Consider the following 26,976-nt stretch of genomic DNA (forward strand, 5'->3'; position numbering starts at 1 on the left):
CACATCGATCTCTCTGCCTCAAGGAGAGCTCCTTACCTTGTTTCAGGTATGAGCTAAGACTGCAGAGAGATTGGCCATTTGTTCTACTTGTTTTCTTCTTAGAGCTTATACTCAGTAATTATTTTATATGTTGACATATTACATTTTAAGTCAGTTCTCATGCTAGAATGTATGGTCCATGAAAGAACAGGGCTTGTTTGGTTTGTTTCTTTTGCATTGCCATGCTTAGCAGAGTGTTCAGCATCTGGAATTCCTTCAGTATGTGTTTTAGTCAGGAAAGCAAAAAGGAAAAAAAAGAAGGATAGAAAGAGAGAGGAAAGAATAGATAAATACAGAGAAAGAGAAAAGCTTGCCACAACTCAGAGAGAAGATGTATGTGATGAACCCACGAGGGAATGCAACTTGGTTTCTAGTTTCTCTTCCTTTTATTTGTTGTTCTAGTGGGAAGAACACAATTTTAACCTCAGATGTGATTTTTATTGTTGTTGTTGAGATTCACTTAGGACTAAAATTTTTGTCATTTGCAAGTCTCACATTATGTCTTACGTGTCTAGCCTTGTACTTGCAAAAATGAGCCTTGACACTGTGATAAACTCTTGCCCAAATTTAGTTTTAGATCACATGTTGAGATAAAAAGGTTCAAGGGCCACACTATACAAGGAAGGAATGGTTATTAATATATCTTCTTATTCAGAGATCATTGTCATAGTAATAATAACCACAAAAAATAAAAGGAAAATATCATTTTGCTTTCTACAGTCCTCTAGCTTTGACAAAACACTAAACCAAACTAGAGTAAAGAATTTCTGTCTCCATTTTACAAATGACAGAATTGTATTTCAGAGAAAGTAAGGTGAACTGCCTTCTCCATCTTTAAATCAAATTCCCTGCCAAATTATAACAACAGAAATATAAACAACAACAACTTCATTTATTAGACACATTATGTTCTTGGCCTTGTGCTAATGGGTTTGCATGCATTATCAAATTTAACTTAATTTATTCCTCATGATTTTTTGAGATATATGCTAATGTCATCTGAGTTTTACTCATGAGAGAACAGAGGGTCAGAATCGATACATTTCTTGCCCAAGATGTTTGAAGCAAAATTCAAAGTGAATCTGTCTGATTTCAACCTCTAGTTTTTTAATAGTCTTCTATACCCTCATTTAACTGCCAAACATTGTAGTACATGCCTGGGGCTGTCATGGGTTTATAAAGGGACCTATAGAACTTGGAAGTCAGCCCAAGTCTCTGTTATACACAGATATAGGAGGCATTTTGGTGTCAGAGAAGATGTAAGGCAGTAGTAATTGTAAAATAAATTGTCATTTTTGTGAATAGCTTTAAGGAGCTGAAAATAGCTTATTTGTATTCCATAATTTTTTTTTTGTTGTTTTCCCTTCCCTACCACCCCCAAGACCGTATGTTTGCTTGTAATATTTTGAGCACAGACAAGGAGAAATGTGGCATTTATTTAAAAAGCACTAATTTGAGGATACTAGTGAGAAAACAGTTGCAGTCCATCCTAAGTGATTGAGGATGGAAAGTGTAAATGAAATGCAAGGCAAGTGAATAATAAATGCTTAATTATCTGAAGAAACCACAGTAAAGTTCCAGGATAGTCCAAACTTTGCTCCAGGCAAGTGAGAGTATGAAAAATGACTTGATTAAAAATAAACTAACTAAATTCATTGACCTTTTTTTTTTGAAACTCAGACCACCTTTCTTCATTGGATACAAATAACATTTGTCTTCGCAAAACCTGTAAAAATAAGTTATAGGAAAAATACTCCTTGGGAAAAAAAATTTATGTAATAAATGGTTCTCTTTTAGAAAAATTGGGATAATGCTTGGAGTCTTCATGAAATGCCATTATGGAATTGAGAAATTTTTTATGCCTCGAGTCAAAGTGATAAATTGCAAATACACAGGGTCTTTTATTTTTTATGTTTTTAATTTTTTAAATCAGGGTTGCATAGATTATCCTTTCAACGGCCAAGGCAACTTGGTCAAGGAATTTTCTTAGTGCAGCCCTTTAAGAAGACATATTCAGATAACTCAGGCAGACCAAAAATGCTAAGATATGCATTGATTAGTGAGAATGTCTTTGTAATTCACATCGATTATATTTAGTCAACATCTACACTCTGATAAATCACGTTCTGGGCATGGAAGGTGTTATGTTATGTATGATTAATACTAAAAAGGGATCTATGTGGACAATTAAAATTGTGTGACAACATAGAATACATGTCACAATTCATGATATAGGGATAGAGAGGCGTGCCAGCTAAGCCAGCGTGTCTGAAAAGAGGAGAGCAAGGAAACCTTTTAAAGATAGTGACACCAAGGCCTGGGTACTGAGAAATTGGTGGCACTTGTGACTAGTGATGGGTGCAGAGTAGGGGAAACTATTAAATAAGGTGTTTTGGCAAGAAGAAATCAAAGGGATACTGTATATAGTCAAATGAAAAAAATAAGTATTGGGGTGACATTGAGAAATTAAATCGTTCTTACTTCCTAAATGGTATCAGAAAACTTTTTTACTATAAGGTATTTTTTCTACACGAAATAAATGTAGGCCTGAACTTAGAAATCCAAATTCTTCTACTAATTTTTTGTATGACTTTGGATGAATGCCTTTACCATTTGGAACTAAATTTCCAACCTAAAAAAATACTGTTAATAAAACTGTTTCCCATCATTCATGCTATTAAAAAATATACATATGTGTCCTACTTTGCATTTGATCTTTATAAATTGAGGATATATTTAATATTATTATTTTTTCTATTTTTATTTTTATTGAGTCAAACAAAATATGATATTTTTGATAGGACAGCTCTACTTAGAAAAACGCCAAGTTTTTGTATTAATAGTAAATAAGAAAGTTCTTTGGTAATATTAATTCTAAGATGCCAGTTTCTATTAAAACCCCTAGATTTTACTTGAAAGTTAGACTCAAAGGAACAGTGATATTAAGAGGTAGGAAGCTGATTTGAGCAATTACCTGGGACAGTTAGGTCATAGAAGAAACTCTAAGTGCTGTGCAAAAGCTAAAGTATCTCTACCTATAACATGGCTGACTCACATTGAAAAGTCACAGAACACACAAGATCAAGCCCTTCCATGAAGTGGGTAGCCAGTGGCTGGGAAGGAGGAAAGGGACTTCTTCTGTAACTTGTGGAGTTTCTTCTGAGCCTCCTGGAAGAAGAACAGGAGTTTCCCTGGAGACAACAGGCAGGAAGTCAACGGAGCCAGAATGTTTTTCTTCCCTGTGGGGCTGTCCTCCTAATGCACTCTTCATCCAATTTCTATTTTTTTTACACATTGACAGACATAGATTTCCATAATTTGAGGAAGGAATACAGGGAGAGAGACACCTCTTTCAAATATCTCTCTCTCTCTCTCTCTCACACACACACACACACACACACACACACACACACACACACACACACACAAATTCAGAGCATTTAAAAGGTGGGCAGAAGTATCAGTATACAAGTCTATGTTTTTTAGACCAAAAGAGAACATAGAGAAAGACAATTGCCTTTCTCATATTCCTTAAGTTTTAGATAGAAGGACCACCAGTGGATGCTAAATGATTATCATACATAGCAACAAGCCACATGCCAGTGTCTTGGCACTATTATTTAATTCCATGCCGTGTAAAACAGCTATTTTAAATATCTCATTAAAGATGAGGATTATGAGGATCCTTGAGGTTTAATGATATGGCCAAAGCCACACAGGTGGCAAATGTTTGGTACATAGAGCTCAAAATAAATGTTCATTGAATAAATGAATGGATGAATGAATTAATGAGTGAATAATGAGAACCTAAAAGGTACATTTCCAACTTACCTATATTTAAATCTCACTGTGTTGTTTAGTCCAAGCTAAATGACGATGATGATGATGCTAACAAAACTTAATTTTAAATATCTAATAGATCAGTATTCTAATCTGCTTAGTATTTACACACAGACTAGTCTCAACAAATGTTATCTCTCTCCGGTTTGGCTGATGATTAAATTCTCATATCCCAATGAGCCTGACGGCTGGCTGCTTGCATACACTGACTTAACCATCATTTATTTCTCTGCTTGGGATCTCCTGTAGGAGGTAAAGTAGGTTGAGTAAGTGGTGTGGTCATATTAATTGTTTCATGATTACTTAAAATAATCTCCCCACCCCCCACACACAGAACAATTAAATATATGAAGTAACCTGAATATAATATGATTATTGTTTTACTTACACCTTTTTAGACAAATAATTTTTAAGTACAGAGGGAGCTAGCAGTTCTGACCATAGCTAGAGTTGAAGAGATGTATTTTTAGAGGAACCAAGATATTTGGATGTGTCTGGTGACTAGAAAGACTAAGAAGCACACAGACCTCTCAACATGCGACACCTTCTTCCACACTGGGACACTTCAGGATGGGTTTAGGTGGAAGGAAAGCAAATACTTACTCCTAGTGGCACCCATACAACCTGAGTGGACCAGCTAGGATCAGGCATTTTCCCCAGATTACAGTGTATCATGCCTCTGCAGAATTAACTTGTATTTTCTATTTCTATGTTGATACTTTCTCTACTTTGAATACAGCTTTGAGTTTCATTTGGACTAGTTCAAAATGATTTAGTGAAGGACAAAGGTAAATTTTCATCGATTTCATAGAGAAGGATGGTATATCTAAGAATATTAAAGATTAACCAACAAACAAAAGGTGTAAATGTGTGAAAACCCTTTATCTCCTCAAAAAATGCATTATACCTAGATCTAGATCTAGATCTATCTATATATCATCTATCTATTTTATAGCCAATCTACACACCTTTGGTATTTTATTTAAGAATAGCACGTTTTATTTGTATAGTTCTGCACCTCCCTCATCCTTATGGCCTAACTTTGCATACCCAGCACTTATTCCATAAGACCATACAGACCATACCACTGTTGCTCAGTAATTGTTTTTAGATGCTGTGGCAAATGTGACTTCAGATATATTTTCCCAAAAGAAGGAATATCTAACGTTAGAATGTTGTAGTTTGAAAAACAGAGAGTTAAAACCATGAAATGTTGACTGTGATTGTATATGTAATTACTGGAAGCTCAGAGAAGGGGATTAATTACTACTGGACACCACCCTCCTTTAAGGCAAAGGTGGTTCTGATGCATAGATATCAATTCACTGGGAGGTTGGTAGGAGGAATATACAAATGTGCCATCTGTTTCTGTGTAAGTCAAATTCCAGAAACATCCGTGTGAAATAATTTCCTCTGGGCTAAAGCATAAAAGATCATAATATCTCTTTTTAAGAAAAACTGTTTAAAAAAAGAGTTTCAGCTATAAATGCAGGGATCTTAACTAGTTCTGACTGTGCGCCCTAGTCAAGCACCGTGCTGCCTTGTTATAATTAGTCAGGAACCATGTTACTCGTCAAGAAGCATGTTCTTTGTCAAGAATCATGTTATAAATGAACCAATATACATAGACGATTAACTCAAATATGAACAGGGTTAGAAATGAGCTATAGATGGGTTTAGATGCTGTCAATTTCAGGTCACAAGGGATTTGGGATTTAGAAAAATGGATGCTTTTAGGAAGTTTAGAATATATTTTTTAATTCTCATATCTAATATATATCAGCATTTGATCAACTAATTATTTGAGAACAGTGGCTGTGACATTGCTGATAACAGACCATGGACACGAGAATGTGCCCATAAGTGCTACGTAAGAATAGCCAACGACACCAATGTATCTTCTTTAGATGAATTATGTTCTTCTTCTGGAAGCAGTGATTTCTCAGTCACGGCATTGGCACATAACTCAGACATTATATTCTGTTCAGAAAATCAGAGAGAAGGACGGTACCATTTGTTGATCATTATTGATGATAGGTGCCATTTCTTATTATTTCTTTAGTGACCATATAAGTGGGAACTGTGATTACTTTACATAAGAGAAATAAAAGCTCTGCACAAATTAATTTTTGGGTGCTACTCAAGCAGTAAAAGTCAGCTGATTTCTTGACCATAACTGTCTGATTTCAAGTTCTGCTGCATTTGGCTTTCTATCCTCACCCCCTGTCCCCCCAAAAAAAGAAAAAAAAAAAAAGAGGCTTAAGGCAAGAAACAAAAGCAGTGAGAAGTCAGTGAGTCCAGAAAAAAAAAAAAAAAAAGAACTAAAAGAGAGAGAGTTTCTAAGCATTTTAACGTCCTCTTTTACATTGTTTATTTTCCATTCAGTAGATAGCTATTTATTGCTCACCTCCCCTCTCAGGAACAGAATGATGTACGGGGTAAATGCAGCCCTGACTTCATGGAGCTTACAGAACAATTAGAGAAATGTCAACATAAATAATTACGTTATAAATGCATCACTTGCATATTTTCTTGTTTATTGTTCAAAGTGCCATGAAGACATCTAAGGGGATGAGATCATTGATTTCTCATTATTATTGTTGGTCGAAGGACTACATTGAATTTCATGAAAGTGACAAAATAACAGAACATTCTTGAGTAATAATAATTAGTTTAGATAAATGCAAATATGGAAAATTCAAAAATATTGGAAAAGGATGTCTATAAGAGAGCTTCTTTTAAAAAATAATTTGTCTCAAGAGAATCAGTCCTTCATTTTTCAAATTCCTGGGGAACTTTCCATTTAGAGTAACCCTTATTCTGAAGAAATTTCAAGTCCAAGAGTTGGTCTGGATTCCTTTATAGTTAGTACATTTCATGGTTATAATATAGAAATAGATGGATATCTCTATCCATTCAGGTTTAATTGATATCTATAGACTAAGTGGATTTTTCAAACTTGTATGCGCCTGGTACTGTGCTTAGAACAAGTAAAAAAGACACAAGTTAAGAATTCTAACAGGCAGGGACTAAGGAGCATGTGGCTATATAAATAACACATTTTTAAAAATGATTTAAGAATTACACTAGAGTCACCTTACAATTTGTGATTATGTGTAATTTGCTATTCACAATCTTAAATGTGATTATTTTATTACAAGCTAGGCTGTTTTATATGACCACGAGGAGCACAAGTGCAGAATTCAGTAAATTAGTGATTTTAGTGTTCATAAGGTTAACAGGGTTGAACTGGTTGGTAAATGCAAGCATAACCATAATTAAATAGATTTTTTAAATATATATCTGGAGAGTTTCTTTAAAAGTAGTTTCCATGTGTGGTAAAATTTTATTGTGTGTGACAGACTACTATTAGAACTTTCCTTTCCATTCCATTAACTTTAGTTATGTTACTGTGGTATTATCTATCTTAAAAGCTACCTTTGCACTCTGACTTCTGCAGTTCTCTTAAAGACAGAAATTGAGATTGCCTAATTGTGCTATTTAATAACAAATACATTCATGAGCTATAAATGAAAATAATAATGACTACATGTACGCAGTGAAATAAAATGCAAATTTGATTCTCTTGCTCTCATTCTCAGCAGAGTATAAATTAGCCACCCCAGACACAAATAGTAATAATAGAAAACACTTACCATGTACCAGGCCTTGGACAATAAAGCTAAAACATTTAGTTATTTAAAAGAGCTGAGGTCACACCTGACTGGTCCTCAGTTCCTCCTTTGCAAATCCAGGTCAAGTAAAGAAATCACCCCATCGAGTTCTTATACAATTAATTTTGTTCTCTCCGTGACGTCAGTCAAGTCACTTGAGTTTAGATGATGGCATATTGAAGCCCCAGTCTTATCAACCAGGTTCTATTAACCTCACAAAGTCATACAACATCCTCCCTATCTACAGGGCATATAAGACCCCCCAGAGGATGCCTGAAACCACCGATAGTACCGAATCCTGGGAATACTAAGCTTTTTCCTACACATGCTTACCTATGATAAAATTAAATTTATAAATTATGTACAGGAAAAGATTGGCAACAATACCTATTAATAAAATAGAATAATTATTACAACATACTTTAATAAAAGTTACATAACAGCTTTGGGACCCTTATTAAGTAAAATAAGGGTTACTTGAACACAAGCACTGTGATACCACAGCAGCCGAACCGATAAGCAAAATGGCTACGTGACTTACGGGCGAGTGGCATATGCAGCATGAACCCACTGGGCAAAGGGACGAGTCACAACCCAGGTGGAATGAATCAGGGCACTATGACGTTTCATCACGCTACTCAGAATGGCATGCAATTTGAAATTTATAAATTGTTTATTTCTGAACATTTTCACTTAATATTTTTGGACCATGGTCGACTGCAGGTAACTGAAAACGTGAAAAGTGAAACTGTGGATAAGGGGCAGGGGGGCTACTGTATTTTTAAAATCTTTTCCTTGTAAGGTAACTATTTGAAAAAGGATCGCTCATAATCGGGTACCGAGAAAATGTTTCTGACTATGGTACTCGTTAAGGTTTTTTTCTCACCATACATCTACATATCTGTAGTTATTCTAAAACACTTACTCCTCCCCCCACCGCCATGTTCCATTTTTTTATCCACCAGGTATATGAAACTGCAATGATAAAATATTAGAATTGTCATAATGGAATCTATTTTAAAATGGCATCACTCTGAAAATAGATATTCACAAAAATAGGTTTAAAAACAGCATTTGTCTTATTTACATTTCATATGAACTCTAAAGTAATGTGCCTCCTACACGCTGGAAAGTACTTATCAAAGACTGTCATCTAAAGTAACTGAAAAATATGCTGAAAAGAAAAAAAATAAGACAAACAGAAGTTCTGTGTTGCATATAAGCATTTATTTATAACAGAGCTAAGCCCCTGAATGGTCACCATATTTCTGAGAGAAAGATTCAAGATGGTGACAGCATGGTTTAGAATTTCAGAGGAGCCGGCATGACGTGTGGAGTGAGTCCTAAAGGTGAACTTTGGAGTAAGAGCGAGGTCTGACTTCTGTCCCATAAACCTTCTGTAAATGCCAACCCCCTAGAATCTTGCATTTCTCCATATGGGGTCACACCAGATGAAAAATTGTTGGTAACATAGGTTACTGGCTTCAAAACAAATTTGGGAAAATTGAGGTTTGTTCACATTTAACACACACACACACGCCCTTGTCTTGGTGGAGTAGACCCAGAAGGCATGTTCGATCTCCTAAGAAAGTGAGCAGAAAATGACATTTGCAGAGCCAGCTCCCACCCCACACTTATCAGGTCCTTGTTTCCGCACATTTGCTGCACCGCTCATGGTTGCTGCCTTGACAAAGGACTGACTTTCTCCATGCTGACTGCCAACACCTGAGTCAATTTGTCTCATTTTTCCATGCAACCATTTCAATAAATGTCAAGGTGCTGAAATTTTACATGTGAAAATATTTATGTAAGAGTGAGAATACGCACAACAGTAATTTGATCCCGAGGTATTCAGAAGGTTTCGCAAGCATCAATTAATTATGCCATGCAGCTCCCTGTTAAGCAGAGCAGTGCTGCTCTGGCTCTCCAGCAGTCTTCCGCCAGGATGTTCCACTTAGAGGTGGGGAAGTGGGGGAGGTCAGCTGTAATCAGACCCCCGTGCATCTTCCGAAGAGGTCTGCAGATAGTTATTCGCTTCTATGTGTTTATCTTTATGTAGGATTCCTCATAAGCTCACATGGGAAAAAAAGATATCCATTTGTTCATTGGGTCACTGAAAAATATTAAAATGTATTGAGAGACCGCGATATGTCAGGTACTGTTCTTGGGGATGGATAAACATCAGTGAACAAAGTCAATTTGTTCGTTGTCTGTCTGCTGCCTCTAGAATGCATCTGGGCAGGGACTTTGACAGCTGGCTAAGGAAGAAGAGGTATGCCGGCCAAGAGCGGTTATTATTTTGCAAAGGCTGGTCAGGGAAGCCTCACTAATAATTTGACGTCTGAGTAAAGATAGCACAATGCTGTTTTTACAAATGAAGAGAAGATTAAAGGGATCGAGTGACTTACTCGTGGTTACACTGTCTAGGGCGTGCTCCTGGGATAGACTGCGTGTTGAGATTCTCAGTATGAGACTATCCTTTCATGACATAGAATCATGGAAATCACTTCTATCTGCTCTTATGGAATTTATCAAAGTGTTCAGAGCACTAAAGGAGGGGCTAGTTGGATATGATTGGAGTGAAAACGGCTGGAGCAGGAATACTTTTATAAAAAAGAGGATGCTTAAAGTCTTAGAGAGTAAGTTTTGACAGGGAGGGGCAGGAAGTAAGACATTAAGATATGAACAAAAACACATATAGAAAACGAATGTGACATGATAAGTGTTATGATACAGAGATGCACACAATGCAGCGAGGGTTTGGAATAGGAGGGGATGGATCAGCATTTTAGCAGGCAGCCGCTCACACTCTCCTCATCTTTTGGATTGTGAACTATTCCACACCAGAGAACTGTTCCTCATTTATCTTTATATCTCCAGCCCTATTTCATTTAAGATGTTCTCTCAACGGTCGTTGATTTGAATGACATTATTGAAGCTTTTGCAAAAATGAGGAATTTAAGGTGGTGGGAGACCGTGACATGGTTTCTTTTCTCTTGCCCTGGTGTGGATGCGCTAAGAAATTAAAGTTAAAGGTGAAGTATTTTGACAAAGTTAGCATATATATGAGAGATTACTAAGGAAAATAGAAAGGTTGATTTTACTTATCTTCTTGATTCTCTCACTTACAACATCTTTAAATATTAAGTTTACTTACATCAGAAATGGACCCCTAGAATTCCCTTATAATAACAGATCATTCACATACATAAAAATAGTGAGGTTTATGAAATTTTATTTACAACAACAAATATAGTTTCACACATTGAGAACTTGAACAGATCAGGCAAGTAGCTCTTGGAAAAATAGCAGACAGGTTTATGAAGTATAGCATCCCCTTATGGTTGGACCCCTTTGGGGCCATCACTTGGCAGCAATTACTGGGAAATAAGAAAGAAAAAAACGAACCATCTTAGTAATCTTCAGTACAATATGCCTCTGCGATACCATACATTTTGATGTGTTTTATAGGTTTTCAGGAAACGTGTGTTTTTAACAAGGATGGATGAAGAAACACTATTACTTAGGTACAGCAGCGCTTACAGAGAGAAAAGTTGGAATTGAAGTTAGAAAACTCTAGGTTCCATAATCATTTACTAGTAGTGTGACCTTGAATATGTGACTTATCATGCTTTACTTTGAAAGAGTAGGAAAATTTTGTCTTCTAGGCAACCTCACACACATTTTGCTGTTTTAATACTTTGATCATCTTCGGAAAAAGCTTTAGTGGCTTTTAATACAGGGAAACCATGATGAGAGGATAAGTGACTTTTTCAAAGTTACTCAAAACATGAATGTCAGATGTGAAGATAAATTTAATCCTTTGTCGTATTCCAAAATGTTTTCTCTGATTCACGTGATTTCTCTGAAGTATGTTGTACTGATGTGCATACACAGAGGTTATTTCTAGAACTAGTATTTCCAGCATTTCATTGCATAAAAGGACATGTGTGAGTAGTGACTGCAAGTTTCTCAGAATCAGTGGCCTGCATTCTTTGTATTGTGAGAGGGTCAAACGCAGGTAAACATAAACCTCAGGTTCTATAATTAACCACGATCAACTGACAGTCTGAAGGAACCAGTCTCTCACCTCCTGTGGCATCTCTGCTAACTCGTATTATGCAGTCCTCTCAACCAAGCCTAAGGCTTAGCAAATAGGAGGTAATTAGTGCATGTCTATTGGCTGGAATTAAAGAAGCAGACATCCAGGGAAGGTAGAGCTTCAATATCTGCTCATTTATGCATTCGCACACCACATACGTATTCCCAAATATGTATTTTTGCTTAGACTTGTTGGAAGAAAGATATTAAAAATACTACAACAGTAAAAGGATCAGAGAATGGAGCCTGAGAAGATGTTGTTAAGAATAAGGAAGAGAAAGAGAAGAGGGAGTCATATCATTTCTAAAAATCCAGAGCAAAAGAAAAAAAAAAAAGATGCACTTGCTTGTTACAGTTTTTAATTTTAATATAGAGAATAAAAATCATAAGCCACTTGATGTATTTGAAGAAACCGAGCTTTGATGTATTTTGACAACTGTCACTAAGGGAACAATAGAGCCATAAAAATCTGTTCTTTCTAACCCTCTATATGGTAACTCTATTAACGAGAATATTACCTCACTTTCCCTTCTGACTGGTTTTGCCTCCGGCTTGCCTCCTAGGAAGGTCAGCCAGCCTCTTGTTTACACAAGTCTAATTATCTCTGTCCTGGAGGAACACAGAGATCCATTCCCCTATGCTTGCCTCTCTATTATGGGGTATAATCATATCTGGATTTCAATATTCACAAATGTCCTGGGCTAATCATAGTTAAATGCGACTAGTGTAAATGAGAACAACTTATAATGAACAGTTCCTGCTAGTGAAATATGTCTGTCTCATTTTTTTTTTTTTCCTGCAAAGCAAGTGACACTCTCCCAATTTTACCAATTAAAATACTGGAGCCTAGAAAGCCAATGAGTGGTGAGCCTGGTTTCCCTGTTTTGTGTAGATTGTAAATGCTTCGCATATAAGGATCGTGAAGTTAACTTATTTGTCTGTTTTCTCCACTGTATCCTTAGTACCTGAAAGTATTGAATATATGGTAGAGCCTCAGCAAACATTGGTAGGATGATGGATATATTCACGGGCAGCTTTATCACCCAACTACTTCTTTCCCTTATTCTGTAGAAAAATAGAGCCCAAAATAGGGCATTTTGTGTGGCAGGCCAAATTAGTTTCATGAAAAGAGCTGGATAACATTGATACATAATTTTTGGTGGGAAAATATTTTTAATAAAAAAGAGTAAAATAAACGAAAACACATGATAATAAGCAAGAGCAGAAAGAGGGGAAAGTATTGTGCCAATGGAAGGTAGCTTGCTGACAGTATTCCTTGTACAGATACCAAACTGATTAAGAGGGAATCACGTAGTAGCATTGTTTGAGAAATAGGTGAGGAAAGGGGGAGGGGAAGAATTCTATTTTGAGAGAGAATGTGAAAGAAAGACGAAAAGTCACTCTGCTGGGAAGAAAGAGAGCCTGGGCCCCAAAGGAGAATGGAGGAGGATTTCAAAAGCCCAACTTGCTAAAGGCAACAAAGAGGTCAAGGCCAGTATTGGAATAAAAGGCACAAAAGGGATGGTGAGGAGGTTATCTAAGGATACTTGTGAGATCTGTGCCCCTTGAATAATTGTAAACAAATCAAGTTGTCAGAATGTTAAGTGATTCTAGTATGTAGCTCTTCTCATTCTTTGCACACTTTTCAGTTGGGTGCATCTCTGTTTTATAAACATCTTGGACTGGTAAGGAAAAAAGCAATAGAAGCATGACAGTGGTAGGAAACCTTAGAATAATTTTAAGTCCCGTCTGCTTCCAAATTCTTACTTTGAAGGGAATTGGGACAAGTTCCCAGCACATTTGATGCCTATTAAGGCAGCTGCCAGAATTAAAGGAAGACCCTCCCCTCCCTGGCTAAAGCCCTCTCATTAAACTAGGCGTGTCTCTCTGACCTGTGTTAAAGCAATTGGAAGCGATTGTTATCCGTCATCTCTGAGCCTTAGGCTGTGACTTTATGAATAGAAACCTTACTCAGTCACACACAGAAATTATGCAGTTATCATTTGTTGCTGAATGTGCAATGACCCATTGGGCGAAGTCATAATTTATTAGCCAGCAATTTCTCTAAAAATTTGAGGATGAAGATTTAGTTAATTGGGCAAATTTTATCAGTGAAGGCAGTCTCTTTGCCAATGTCTCAGTCTCTGCCTTCTATAGATACTTCAAATCAGGGTTAGTGGGTCACTGGGAATTTCCCAAGTGACATCACTGAGTCGGTTTAGCCTCCCTGGGTTAAAGGTTACTTGAAGAGAAATAGCAATGTCTGTCATTTGAAGCTAACAGGTAAGCCTACCAAAGAGAGTATTCTAAAGTTAGAGATTCGTGATCATCTAGAACCTCTAAGGCCTAAGAGAGACAAGTCAGTGTAATGGGAAGTACTGAGAGGAAAATTAAGTCTGTTACTATCTCAACCATGTTGAAGCTTATAGAATATAAATCATTTAACTGAGATTACAAAATTCCATGTTTCTTCATCTTTTAGCGAGAACTATAATACCTAACGATGTAAAGATGAGGTGTCAAGAAATGTAAAGATGAAGTAATGGCAATAATAATTGTAACAGCTATGGAGGTGATTATCTGCTTTTTACCAGCAACTGCACTAAGCACCTCATATGCATATATACTCTTAGGGCCTGGCACAAAGGAGGCTCAATAAGATATGAAATATTGTTATTTTTATTGTGATCAATCTTCACAATCACCCAACAATAATGTGGTATTAGTAGTAGTTATATTAGTAGTAGTACTAGTGATAAGCAAATTACTATTTTATTATTGTCTAAATACATGTTATTAAGATATGTTAATAAAAATAGCACAAATACATACATTATCTTTCTTAATAATCATCTCAAGATAACAAAAAACAAAAACATTATGGGGTAAACACTGTGTCATGTAACAGAAAAGAAAGCAGAGGCTAAAAGTTGTTAAGAAAATTGCCCAGGTTACTTATAACACATGGAAGTGGAAGGAGTAGAAATCAAACCCAGTGTGTGATATCAAATCCTGGGCTTTTAAATCAACGTTCTACTTGTCTACGTTGGCAGGCTGTGATCAATATGACATGCTGCGTCTGTTTGAGATCTGCGTCCAGAAAGTTCCGATGAGGCATAAGAGGAGCCAGTACCGTTTTAGGATTTGGGGATAATATCAATTCATTTAAAATTTATTTATTATCTATTATACTCTGCAAACAATGTTAGATGGTATTTCATATAATGCTAGGTGCGTGGTACTATCCCCTTTTATGGATGAACAGACTGAGGCTCTAAGAATTGAAAAAAGTTGCTTACCTTTATTTAGATTCAGATGTTAATACAGGCTCCCTTTCTTAGTAGGTGACTGTCGTCTGTGCTTTACTCTGCAACCCTGCCATTCTCATCTGCTAGGAAAAAACATTCAATTTTTTAGCAACTTTCACTTTGCTTCTTTAAACCACCCATACTTATTATATGTATAATTAGTTACTGGAGTTATGGCTTAAGGAAAGAATAGAGCCATCATATTCTTCACAGAAATAATTCCACTTGATTGAGGAGTCCCTGGAAGTGTTTTCACTTAGGGGAAAAGAAATTTCACCTTAATTCTGAATAGGAATAATTGCAAGTTTTCCAATGTAACTTGAAATTGGTGATTTGAGTAGCATCACTTATTGGCTCGTCATGTGTCAATGTTATAAACGATGGCCTGTGCAGAACTATTTAATACAGGAATCTAGGAGTTACAGAAGTGACAGCGTGTACACCAAAGTCACTATACACAGTGTATGTAAAAGTCCAGGAATAGGGTATCATTGTTAATTCACTTGCAACTGTTTTGTGCATCATTCCCTAAGATATGGATATAGTCATGGCTGTGATTCACCCAGTGGGGCAATGAAGAAGTTATAGTTATTTAGACAAAGAATATACTTCATTATAAGACAAGAAATTCACATGTAAGGAAGCAGTCTATACACACTGAGATATTTGATAGAGCCTCATGGTCGGATTTAAAACTTTTCAAGCCTACTGTTCTCTAGCCACAGTTTTCAAACACAAATGGGGACGGTCATGTAGAGTTTATTATATAAAATCTATATGAAAGAAGTCACGTCAATCAGACTCATGTTAAGATGTTGCAAGAGCCTAGGAGGAGACCATTGGACAAATATCTTACTAAACACCTTGTGGAGATTTTTTAGCCCAAAGAGAGTATGTTATTTAATTAATAATTTATAATTAAGATTCTAAAGACCCGAATCTGGATCCTCACTTGGCCACAGTCTGTGTGACATTGCCCAAGACCTTCTCATTGTTGGACCACTTCCCAAACCCCTAATGTTTTTCTGAAAATACATTTTCAATGACGTTTTCTTGTAAATTATTTTGGAAAAATGTGGGTATCCTACCTATATATATATACCCCCAAATAAATAATAATGAAACTTCACAGATAATAACTAAGACTAGGCATTGTTGGTAAAGCGTGTAGGTAAAAGCGATTGTTTTTTTCATGAATTCACCGTTGATTAATTATATTCATGAAATGTTACTAGGATAACTAGCTCATCAGCATTATCGCCTTTTTGAGCAATCTTGAGAATATCTGAAATATTAGACCATTGCAGTACAAATGTATACTGAGACATTTAATAAATAATTCAAATGTTAAATATAAAATGGGTAAAATATCTAGAGAAACAATGAGAACCCCTGGGTTCGTTAATCTGCAAAACATACTTACCTCTCAGGCATCCATGAAAATGTCATTTCCTTCCTCTGGCAAACTCACATGACCCTAAGTTGTGACTCTTGAGATGGTATGAAATAACCCTTGAGCCTTTCTTAAGCCTTGAAGGCAGCATGACTTAGGTTCAAATCCTCCTCCCAACTTCATATCTCTGTTACCTTATAATTGTATCTAAACATCTCTGGACCCTGTAGGCATGGCAGTTATTAATATTTATCAACTATTTGCATACTCCATACTGAGTCCCCAAAGTAGCTAGGAAAAACTCCATTATCATTTTTTCTGCCTTTCTTTTTCCTGCCTTTTCAGTCCCTCCTACCTTCTTCCTTTCCCTTTGTGTTATTTTTTCCCCCTCCTACATTGGTTGAGTACTTATGGTGTGCCAGAGATTGTGTTTGGTTCTGGGCACCTGAGGATGAATGAGACATGGTTCCTGTCCACAGGAGTTTACTCTCGGCACAGCATGAAATCAAAGAGGAAGTGGTGAAATGGAGAAAAGTCATAAAAGTAAATGCCATGAGGCAGCTTCTAGTATAGGATGCAAAGGAAGAGAGCAATTAGTTCTACCTGGGAGGGCTTCTTGGCCTCTGAAACACAGAGCTGGACCCGAAAGGATGAATGGACTTCTAAGAGGTCCTATAAAGGCCAAGGGTGGTCTGGGCTTCATTATCTGCACAGAATTGTGGGCACCAAAGTATGTGGAAAGTCCGAAGAAAGTATCTTATTGTGGTGAGCATTTATTAACATGTCCAAATGTCGAACCATTACAGTGTATGCTTGAAATTAATAGTGTTATATGTCAATTATATCTCAATTTTAAAAAAGGCACATACTGTGTAGAATGTCACAGTAAAAGATAAGTTTTGATACAAATTATCTAGAGATTTGGATGCAAAAAATATTTGTTTCTTACCTGGAAATCACTGCAGAGGCATTACTATTTTGAAATGGGTGAGGGATGATCATATCTTGTAACACCACTGAATATAATCTTTGTTTCTAATTTTTAAAATAATGTAAGTTTATTTTGATTATTCTTACCACTGAATTCATACCTAAATTTTATTTACATAAGTATATTTGGATAGGTATATATTTATAAAATGTAAATAAAAATTATGCATAAATTTTTATCTGATGTGTGTATATATATACACACGTATATGTATGTACATGTATACATTTATAAAAATAATTATAAAATATGTATATATTTACATAAATACCTCTGTGTATGTGTCTATATCTACTTATAACAATACATATAGATAAAGTAAAGCATTTGGCATTTTACCCTTCATGTAATAATACTAACCTGAAACTCTTATTTAGCGATTCATAACATTTTATGTGTGAGATTGGTGAGCTTCAGTGAGTTTCAGTGACCTGCCCAAGATCACATGGCTTGTAATACTCCTACTAAAATAAGTTCTTATATCTCTAACCCCAAAGCTTGTTCTCTAACAGATACAGTCCTACGCTCCCATTACGGAATCCTGGGAGAATTAGCATATGTGGGGGAAGCCTCCAATTCTTCCACAAAAACACATCAAGTTATCTTCATTTATATTCATTGCCAACTTTTAATAAGCACATCATAATATAAAATAATCTTGGCAGACATTATTTTTAAAATAAAATTTAGAAATTGTCATCAGCATTTTACATTGCTAAAGAATTTTTATAATTTTACACATTTCCTTAATATTATATGCCTTTGATCTATATAACCTTAACCAATAATTTAATATTTGTCTGTTGTTATATATTTAAATTGCTTGTCTTTTTTTAAAAAAATCATACAAAAAAAAATGAACAACCTAATCTAAAAATATAAGTGGTCAAGAGAAAGAAAAATTTATAATTTCCTTGGAATAAATTCTTAGTTTTAAAATACCATGTCAAAGTATATAAATAAGTCTTGATTCTTGATACATTTTGACCATTAGCTTTCCAATTATGTTGTATCTTTTAAAAGCACCAGGAATATATGAGGAATCTAGTTTCTCCAAATACAGAGCATTCTATTATTTATATATCTATCTATCCATCATCAATCATTACTTGTCTATATTTAATTTATAGTTCTAGTCACAAAGAAAGGTAAATAAAGGAGTTTTTGTTTGTTTGTTTGTTTTTAACCATGCAGAGACTGAACAGTTTTCTAATGTTTCACTTCCTCCTTTGCGATATATTCGTGCAGGTTTAGAATTACCGAAGTTATACTGAAGCTATTCAGTGATAAGGTGGGCATGTGCTGAAGCATCTGTGAACATAGGTCCTTTTACCCCTCATGACAGGTAGCATGTAACATGGGTCACGTGGTTAGCAGAAAGTATGGGAGCAATATATGACCCCCTAACAGGACTTTTCCCTGGTGAATTTGTACCACTTAACCTCATCAATTAAAGACTCTTATTTATAAACAGTAAGGTGATAATTGCACATTAAATTGGCAAGAGTTTTGAAAAAATGACAAAGCTAGTGGTTTCATAACCAAGATAATGTCTTTGACAAGTCTTATTCAAAAGGGGAGTCTAGCGCATCGTTTTATATCAACTGCAATCTTTGAGCAGCACAGTCTGGGGGACCCACAAGGAGTGAATTACAGTAATCAGCCTTCGGAATGACAAAGGAGTTAATCAGCATCTCCTTGCCTTCCTCGTGAAGCCTCTCAATCTGGTGATGGCACAGAAATTATAAAGAGAAATCTTCATGATGGATACAAAATGCTTCTTAAAGAATAACACTGAAGACAATGGGAAGGGGAAAAAAACCCACGCAAGTTTAAAATTTTTTTGAGATGGCGAAACTGGATTCTAATCAGAAGTACTCCCTGAATGATGAGACACAAGAAACAGCTGCTTAGCACTCAGAAGAACTTAGGCCAGTCTAGGCTTTAAATTTTTCAACTACTGCACCAGGGAAATCTCCATCTGATTGAATAAAGTCAAGATGAAACCATGTCTTTTAAATATAGGAGAATGAAGCACATCAATCTATTCACAGAAGGATAATACATGCCAGTTTCAGAGCAAGATAGCTCCCTCTTTCCCCTCTTAATCCTCCTACCAGGGTTTGCCTTGTTTTCCACACCTCCCCACCCTCACTCCCCAGTGCCGGATTCAAAATCTCCATTGGCTTAAACTCATGGAGAATGGACTGTTCTCATTAATTGTATTTTCTGATTAGATTTTCAGAATGAAGTTCTAGGGAAGCTCTTCTAAAATGTGTTTGTTTACATTCCCTTCTCGGAATCTACTCTGCAGTAAATGTTGCCAAGAATTGACAGGACAGGCTTATCCTCCTGAACACCAATTGGGCATGTGTTTTTGTTTCTTTTCAGTGTTACCATCTCTCATTTTCAAGGGAAAAAGATTGTGTTAGTGATTCAAGAGTAACTAGTTAAAGGATCTAAGTCTAAACCCTAGAATGATGATTACAAAAGTCAGAGCTAACAGGTGTAATAGTATTCGTTGTATCAATTCCAAGTCATAGCCTGAAATTTTCATTAAAAAAATAATTAAGTTGATTTTCTTTTTTGTGACATTATTTAGCCAATACCTACATCCAGGAGTTTTACTAACTGCCCCAGAAGGCAGCATTTGTTATACTGCTTGTCATAAAATTGAACCCTTAATTTATTAATAAGTTGGTGTAATGAAAGTTTCAACATAATTATTTCAGCTTCTGAAAGTATTCCTGGGCGTTGAGAATGTGTGATTATAGCACGTGGGGAGACGTGAGCACCACCCTTGCTCGCATGACTGCAAATAAAGAGGGACAAGATTCATGTCTTGAGCAATTGGAAGCTATTTAAAATTACCACCATCAACAGGTGTTTTAAATTAGCTTATTTTGGAAAAAAGGGTGGAAGGATCTCCTATCTGTCATTTAAAAATCAAAGTTAAAAATGAATAAAAATGCCATTTAATTAAGGGTTTTAATAACTTTTTTTGCATGTGTTCGTGGGTCAATTTTTTGGCTTCCAAAATCTGAGAGGAAAAATAGCCTAATTGCTGCATTCTCTGCTCTGCATTGACTGATATTTAATAAACAACAATTTTTAAAATATGGATGTTCTCTCATCCACAAAAGAAACAGCCTAAAGTTACTAGTGCCTGGGAGAATATGTGAGCCAAAGCAAATAATTCAGAGAGAAGAAGCAGAAGGAACTTTTAAGGTAGTTTTTAAGCATATATCTAGGATTTTATCAGTATCTTGCAATATTTATTCAAGTGGAATGATCTGCCTTTTGAATAGGAATTTTTAAAAATTAAGTAATATGTATAGCTATGCCCCCTCAGGATGGGAATTAAAAAAATGGAGGGCCAAGGGCACTGGTGTTTTTCCTGTCCTGCCTTTACAACCATAAAATGGCAGGGGAAATGTTCCAGAAATTCTGATTTTGACTTTCTAATCAGTTACTAGTAGGTATGAAGTTGAGATTAGAGGCAGGGGCTCAGGCAAAGCAAGAGCTGTTCATTATCCATTTTGTGCTGAAGCCAATTAAGTGTGCTGCCTGACCTAAAGAGACCTTGGAGAGGCTCCCTGCTCACCTTAGAAATCAAGAAGCCTACTCCCAGTGTTGTATAAGAGAAGAGGAAGTGTGAAGGCTTCCAGATATGCAGCTTCCCAGCTGGGTCATTTTAAGCAACTCACTTAACTGAATAGGTATTATCCTCAATTTTACAGATAAGGAAACGCATCCCTGCTTTGCTATCTCAAGGAGTGGTCCCTGGGACAGCAACATGTTATTTCTTGAAATACTTTTGAACAATAAATATCTTTGTAAGAATGACACGCTGGAAACATGTTTGACACTTTGATAAAGAACCAGTAACCTAACCATATCTTTTAGGATTTTGGTAGGAATGGGGTGACCAAGATATGGCTAAGTGAAGAGGGACCATCAAGGGATAGTAAAGCACCCCAAAGCTAGTGAGAGAAGTGCCAACATCATCCCTTGGCCTGCAGGATCAAGGGAAAGGGGCAGCTATTGGATGTCAGATATGCTCTAGCAATATTCCAGGATAATAACCATAGAGTGTCCAAACATGCAATTGAGGGTGGGAATGGGTCATCCTGCTTCATCCTCATGGTCCTCTAGGGTGATGTATGTTGGTGGAGTCTAACACAAAGCCAAAGAGTAAGCAAATTAGTTGAGACAATCCATAAAAGTCACTCTCTCATGCCAAGAGCGGGTGAAGAATGCTGGGAAACGGATCTGGAGGAGTGAATGGAGAAGGTTTAGCACTCCATCCACCACCTGACAGGCATTAAAATACATTCTGGTAGGGAAGGAAAAGGGAGAGAGAAACATCAGGTTTGGGTAACTACTGTGTGCCATGAAATTTTCATGAATAATCTTGCATAATCGTAGAATACCCATTACAAGAGGTTGATTGTTGTCTCCATTTGACAGGATCCTGATGGGTTTAACGATTTGTTCATAAAACTAGTAAATGTGAGAATAACATAAGAAACCAAACTTGCCTGACTTCAATATGAGAGAGTATTCGTAAGGAGACTCAAATCTGTCAATAGACAAGTAGTACGAAGCTGTATACCTCGACAGTGAAGTGGCATAAACATTTCTGTAATTGGTGGATACCCAGGAAGCTCTTCTTGTACCGTCTAAGCAAAGATCTCCATCATGATGCTTCACTCACATTCTGCTATCACTCACAGACACAAACCCAAGTATGTTATTTTCAATTGAGCCTCAAAACTATTTTAATTCCAAGTGAGAAACATTAGTTTTTTTTTTTAATTTACACTCTCACAATATATTATAAAAATCATGAGTGTAATGAGTGCCAATCTTCTCCAACTCCAAGAACATTATAAAACATTTTCTACTGAACTAACCTGAGAGGACTGATGTACAGACCTCAGCCCATGAACTTCTTTGAAAACAGTTGCTGTCTTCTTTGAGGAATTATATTAGTTTTCTTTGATTATTAGAAGCACGATGTCACATGCCAAAGTCCAATGAATAGCTTTAATTCACAATGACCTTAGAATGTGGTAGTACCTAATTTTATATGTACTCATGTAACTATCGTGAGAATAAAACAATTTTCTAATTTTTTTCTGTTGGAATTAGGCTCATAATGAAGAAATGCTGAGTTATGAAAATATGAATATAGATAGCAGAGTAGCCATATTGATCTCATCATGCTAATGATGATCTTTTGTTATTGTCATTGCTCTTTTTTGCTCATATTTTTATTTTCTCCTCAACAATGCCTCACAGTGATACAAGTCCGAATGATCGCTATTTTCTCTTTTTCTTTAGTTATGTTTTTGTTTATAACCATAAGAGTATGATCTATTGAATTATATCATGATATGATCAAATCTTGAAACAAACCATTATATTGAAAGAAATTATTATATTAAACATTGTTTTAAAATATGCATGGTTATCCAGTTGAGTGCTCCCTGAATGGGAAGGTCTCATATAAAAGTTATGTCAAGTTCTAATAAAGTGTGTAAGAATGCACAGCTCTTCCTGGAGCCTGCTTGCTGCCTGGGTGGATTAGATTTCCCTGGGCACTCTTGCGTCTCGCCTGCTACTCAAATGATTCAGGGACTTGAACTCCTCGCAAACCATTTACAGGCAGATGATTTAATTAAAGCATATGAGTTCAAAAAAGAAAGAAAGAAAGAAAGAAAAACAAGATTACAACATCATAAGGAGCCCATAGAGTGGCTCATTCTCAATTTGAATTGAACATCCATAATGTCCCTGGGTTAGAAGTAAGAGGGGAATTATCTTTCATTTGAATAGTTTTCTTTCATTTGGGCCAGAGATGTGTAACACACATTCATTCAACAGGAGAATATTAGGCTAGTCACAATATTTTTTTGTAGGATTTTGACAATATGGGGGGCATCTTATGACATAGAGTTAAGTAAAAATGCAGGACACAGAAAATATAGCATCATTATAAGATATCTGATTGTTCTTGGAAATGAAAATAATTGTAAATAACTGCAATGTCCATTAATATGGGAATACCCAAATAACTCATAATACATTCATAAATGAACAATTATGGAAGTAATGAGCTGGACCTCTATGTGCTAACAAGAAAATATCTCAAAAATATATATCCTTTGCATGAATAAAATAAGTTCCCTAACATACCTATATCATGATTAAATGTGTGGTTAAGTGTTTACATATGCATATGCATATCTGTATGCATATACGCATTGGAATTATACACATAGGTTAGCAATATTTATCTATGAAAAGGGAAAGGGCTAAATAAAGATTTTCAAAATAAGTTCAGAAATATTTATGCATATTTTGAATCTTTAATGAGAAAATTAAATTGCTAGTAAATCGCACAAAGAGGCAGATAAAAGATTGAAAATATACCAGACAAAAAAACACTTGACATTTTTGCACTGATGATTTTGTGTTATTTTGTATGATTTTATGTTTTACCCACTTTTCTATATCTCTCCATTTTCCTCAGATACTTATTACTTTTACAATAGAGAAGATATAACTAAACAATAAAATATAAATGTAGTTGAACAGTACTTTAGAATTTAGATCCTTCCCTATATTAATTCCGATTGGTGTTTTATTCATCTGAGCTGATTCTAATAATGCATTAATTTCTTTCATCTCTCTAATGTATTTGTGAGCTTCAGAATCATTTATCTTTGACCTCAAAGCCTTCAAGCTATTTGTGTATTTACTCCTCTTGTTGGAGAATTGGAGTCTATAATAAATTGTAGGATCCTTTCACTTCCAGGGTTTTCCTGGGTAGACGAGGTTGTGTTATGATTTATACTTTAATTTGGTAGGCAAGAGGATGCCAATTCGGTTTACTTTCTAATGTATATTTCTGCAAGTTTTTAAAAATACATTATCAAATATATTTTTGCAAGTTATTCATTGCCATCTATGACTACAGTCTTTCTCAGCGTTGGCATCACAAATGTACACCAGTTAAACATCAAAAGAAAACAAACTTATCTATGTAGGGACTTGTGCGTGTGATCCACACATTTAATTTTGAATGAGCTGTCTGCCTGAACATCATTCTCCCATTTCTCACCCTCAGCAATTATAAAAACCGCCCTGCCCAACATGGACAGAGAAGCCAAGGAGGAGTACCTGGTTGTTATCCAAGCCAAAGATATGGGTGGACATTCCGGTGGCCTGTCTGGAACCACAACTCTAACAGTGACCCTCACCGACGTAAATGACAATCCTCCGAAATTTGCCCAGAGTAAGTGAATCTCCTGCACTGGATGAGAATCTAAGTGCGATGTTTTCATTTGGATTTATATTCTAATTTTCAGGAATATCCAAAAGACTAATCACAATTATTATGGACAAGGCATGGCGATTCATATACCTACATGTGAAAAAGCCAACTCTCCTGTCATTTGGGTACTAAGTGTATTCCCATTTTACAGATTTCAAAGCAGTTGAGAAAATTTCCAAATATCAGGCATATATATAGTAAGTAGTGGAGCTGAGAATTAGGACCAGCTAGGGTGACTGCATAACATGTGCTTTTTCTCTATTCCATGACACTCCCATTAAGAAAACTTGAGAGAATGATTAAAATGCACCTTAGACATTACTCTATCAATGATAACACTTGTTATATTAAAGAAACTAAATCTTGCGTGTCTGAGGTGGAAAGACAGGTAGGTGGTACACTTGCTCCAAAGTATACACTCCTCCTTCCTGTAACTGGGGGGCTATCAGTGACCACTGACACTACATCTCTGCAAAAGCCATGCTCTGCCTCAGATACCATGCTCAGCCTGTAGGCTGCCACCATCCGTGAATCAGGGAGACGATCATTCTCTGCAGAGTCTCTTGTACTCTCCTCGAACCTTTTTCTTCTGAGCATTTGTCAGAGTAATCTGACTTAAAGAGATGGTTTGGGAAGCCCTTTCCGGCATGAAGATTCTTGAACTTAGGTATGAACAATGGAAAGGAATTCACTGAAACAAGGTGAAAGCAGGTGGAGTAGGAGCTGGACATTGCAACTAGAGGGGAAGGATGTCCAAAAGCCCTATGGAAGAAGGCTGTATGGCCCCGGATGACAATGAACAGAATTTCATGCCAGCTGAAACGCAGGGGCTAAAGAGTTAAGTTAGGCAGGAGTTAGCCATATTGGATTTGTAGGCCATGTTAAGTACCGTGATCTTTATCCTAACACCATGGGGAAGTATTAAAAGATTTTAAGTTGTAGATTGAGTAATAGGATTTGATTCCAAGGAAATCAGAGGAATAAAATCTGACCTTCTTTCAATGTCTTCTCCACATTGTAGCCAGTTAAGGGTGATTGAAATTGTTCATGTAAAAGGTGACGGTAGCCCTGCAAGCAAGGGTGGTCACAATGTAAGTGGAATAAAGGGTATAGGTGTGATAGATATTTAAGAGAGGTAATGATAACATAGATCTAAGGATAGATTGCATTTTCAGTGAGGAGATGAATTATATTTCTGACATGAGAGATTAGATGCATGCTGGTGTTATTTGCTGGGATAGGAAATATCATAGGAGAACTAGTTTTTGGAGAGAAAAGAGAGGAAAGAGAGAAAGAAAGTGAGAGAGATGGACAGAGGGGGGGCTTGAAAATTATACATTTGAGGTACATTTGAGAATTTATCTTCAGAAATCCCAAAGTAGAAAAGGCAGAAAAGATGCATTTTTATTAAGAATTTTCCATCTGGCCATTCATAAATCAGACAGCAATACAACGTTTTTTTTCCACAAAATTATTGGAAAAGAGAATACCATTTCTCCTATCTTTCCCCAAAATCCCTTATTTCCTTTTCAGATGTCATTATACGTAATGCTCTAATAGGCAACTACTGTTTCTTGGAAAAATGATTGTTTCAATTCAGCAATGGTAGATGAGTTTTGAAAGTGTTCCCTTTCTTAGAGGTAATAACTATTAACTTTGATCACACTGATAGAGATGATGAGAGTGAGCAAAATAGAAATGAATAAGAAACCTTCCATTTGCTTGGTTTCCCCAGGCTCCCTGATGCACGACTGACTGGTAGCAAGGTGAGATCCATTGCTGGCTTGTTTACTAAATAAGCATACCTGAAGGGACCATCTCAAACCTAACCTGGAATATAAAGTTTGAAGGAAATGGAATCATTAAACCAATTACTAGAGAATTGGGAGATTTGTGTTCTACATGATGATTTTCAGTGGCTACCTTATGGTGAAACTATTTGGAAAATACTTTTGTTCCTCGGTCCCATAATTTCATGATTCTAAGGGACATTTTTATTTCATCATTAAATAAAAGTGCATTAGTGCTGGAAGGAAACCTTACCCATCATCCGAATAATCTTGTTATATTGGATAAAATGAGCCTTTGTTTATCCCAGGGACTCAGTGATTGAGTTCAAACTAGAATTAGGTAATGTTCTCCAGATTTCATTTTTCCTTTTGGGTTTATAGCTCATTGATTGTTTATTTTTTCTCTTGTTTTTGTTGCAATGGGACTAAAACCTCCTGGTTGTCTGGGTTAGGATTCCCCAGAAACAGGCCCTGAGAGAAGAATTTGATTATAAGTAG

At 36.1% G+C, this 26,976-nt stretch overlaps 1 protein-coding gene across 3 annotated transcripts in view; it reads left to right on the plus strand.

Moving 5' to 3' along the window:
- CDH8 (cadherin 8) overlaps positions 1-26,976 on the plus strand; it is a 309,903-nt gene that overhangs the window by 153,368 nt on the left and 129,559 nt on the right. For all 3 annotated transcript variants that reach the window (XM_016150682.2, XM_016150693.2, XM_036232112.1), the window contains exon 5: positions 24,482-24,649. In XM_016150682.2, the coding sequence (XP_016006168.1) occupies positions 24,482-24,649 (168 nt within the window). The remainder of the gene's footprint in view (positions 1-24,481; positions 24,650-26,976) is intronic.

Source organism: Rousettus aegyptiacus, unplaced genomic scaffold (genome assembly GCF_014176215.1).
Source record: "Rousettus aegyptiacus isolate mRouAeg1 unplaced genomic scaffold, mRouAeg1.p scaffold_m13_p_14, whole genome shotgun sequence".
Taxonomy (NCBI): Eukaryota; Metazoa; Chordata; class Mammalia; order Chiroptera; family Pteropodidae; genus Rousettus; species Rousettus aegyptiacus.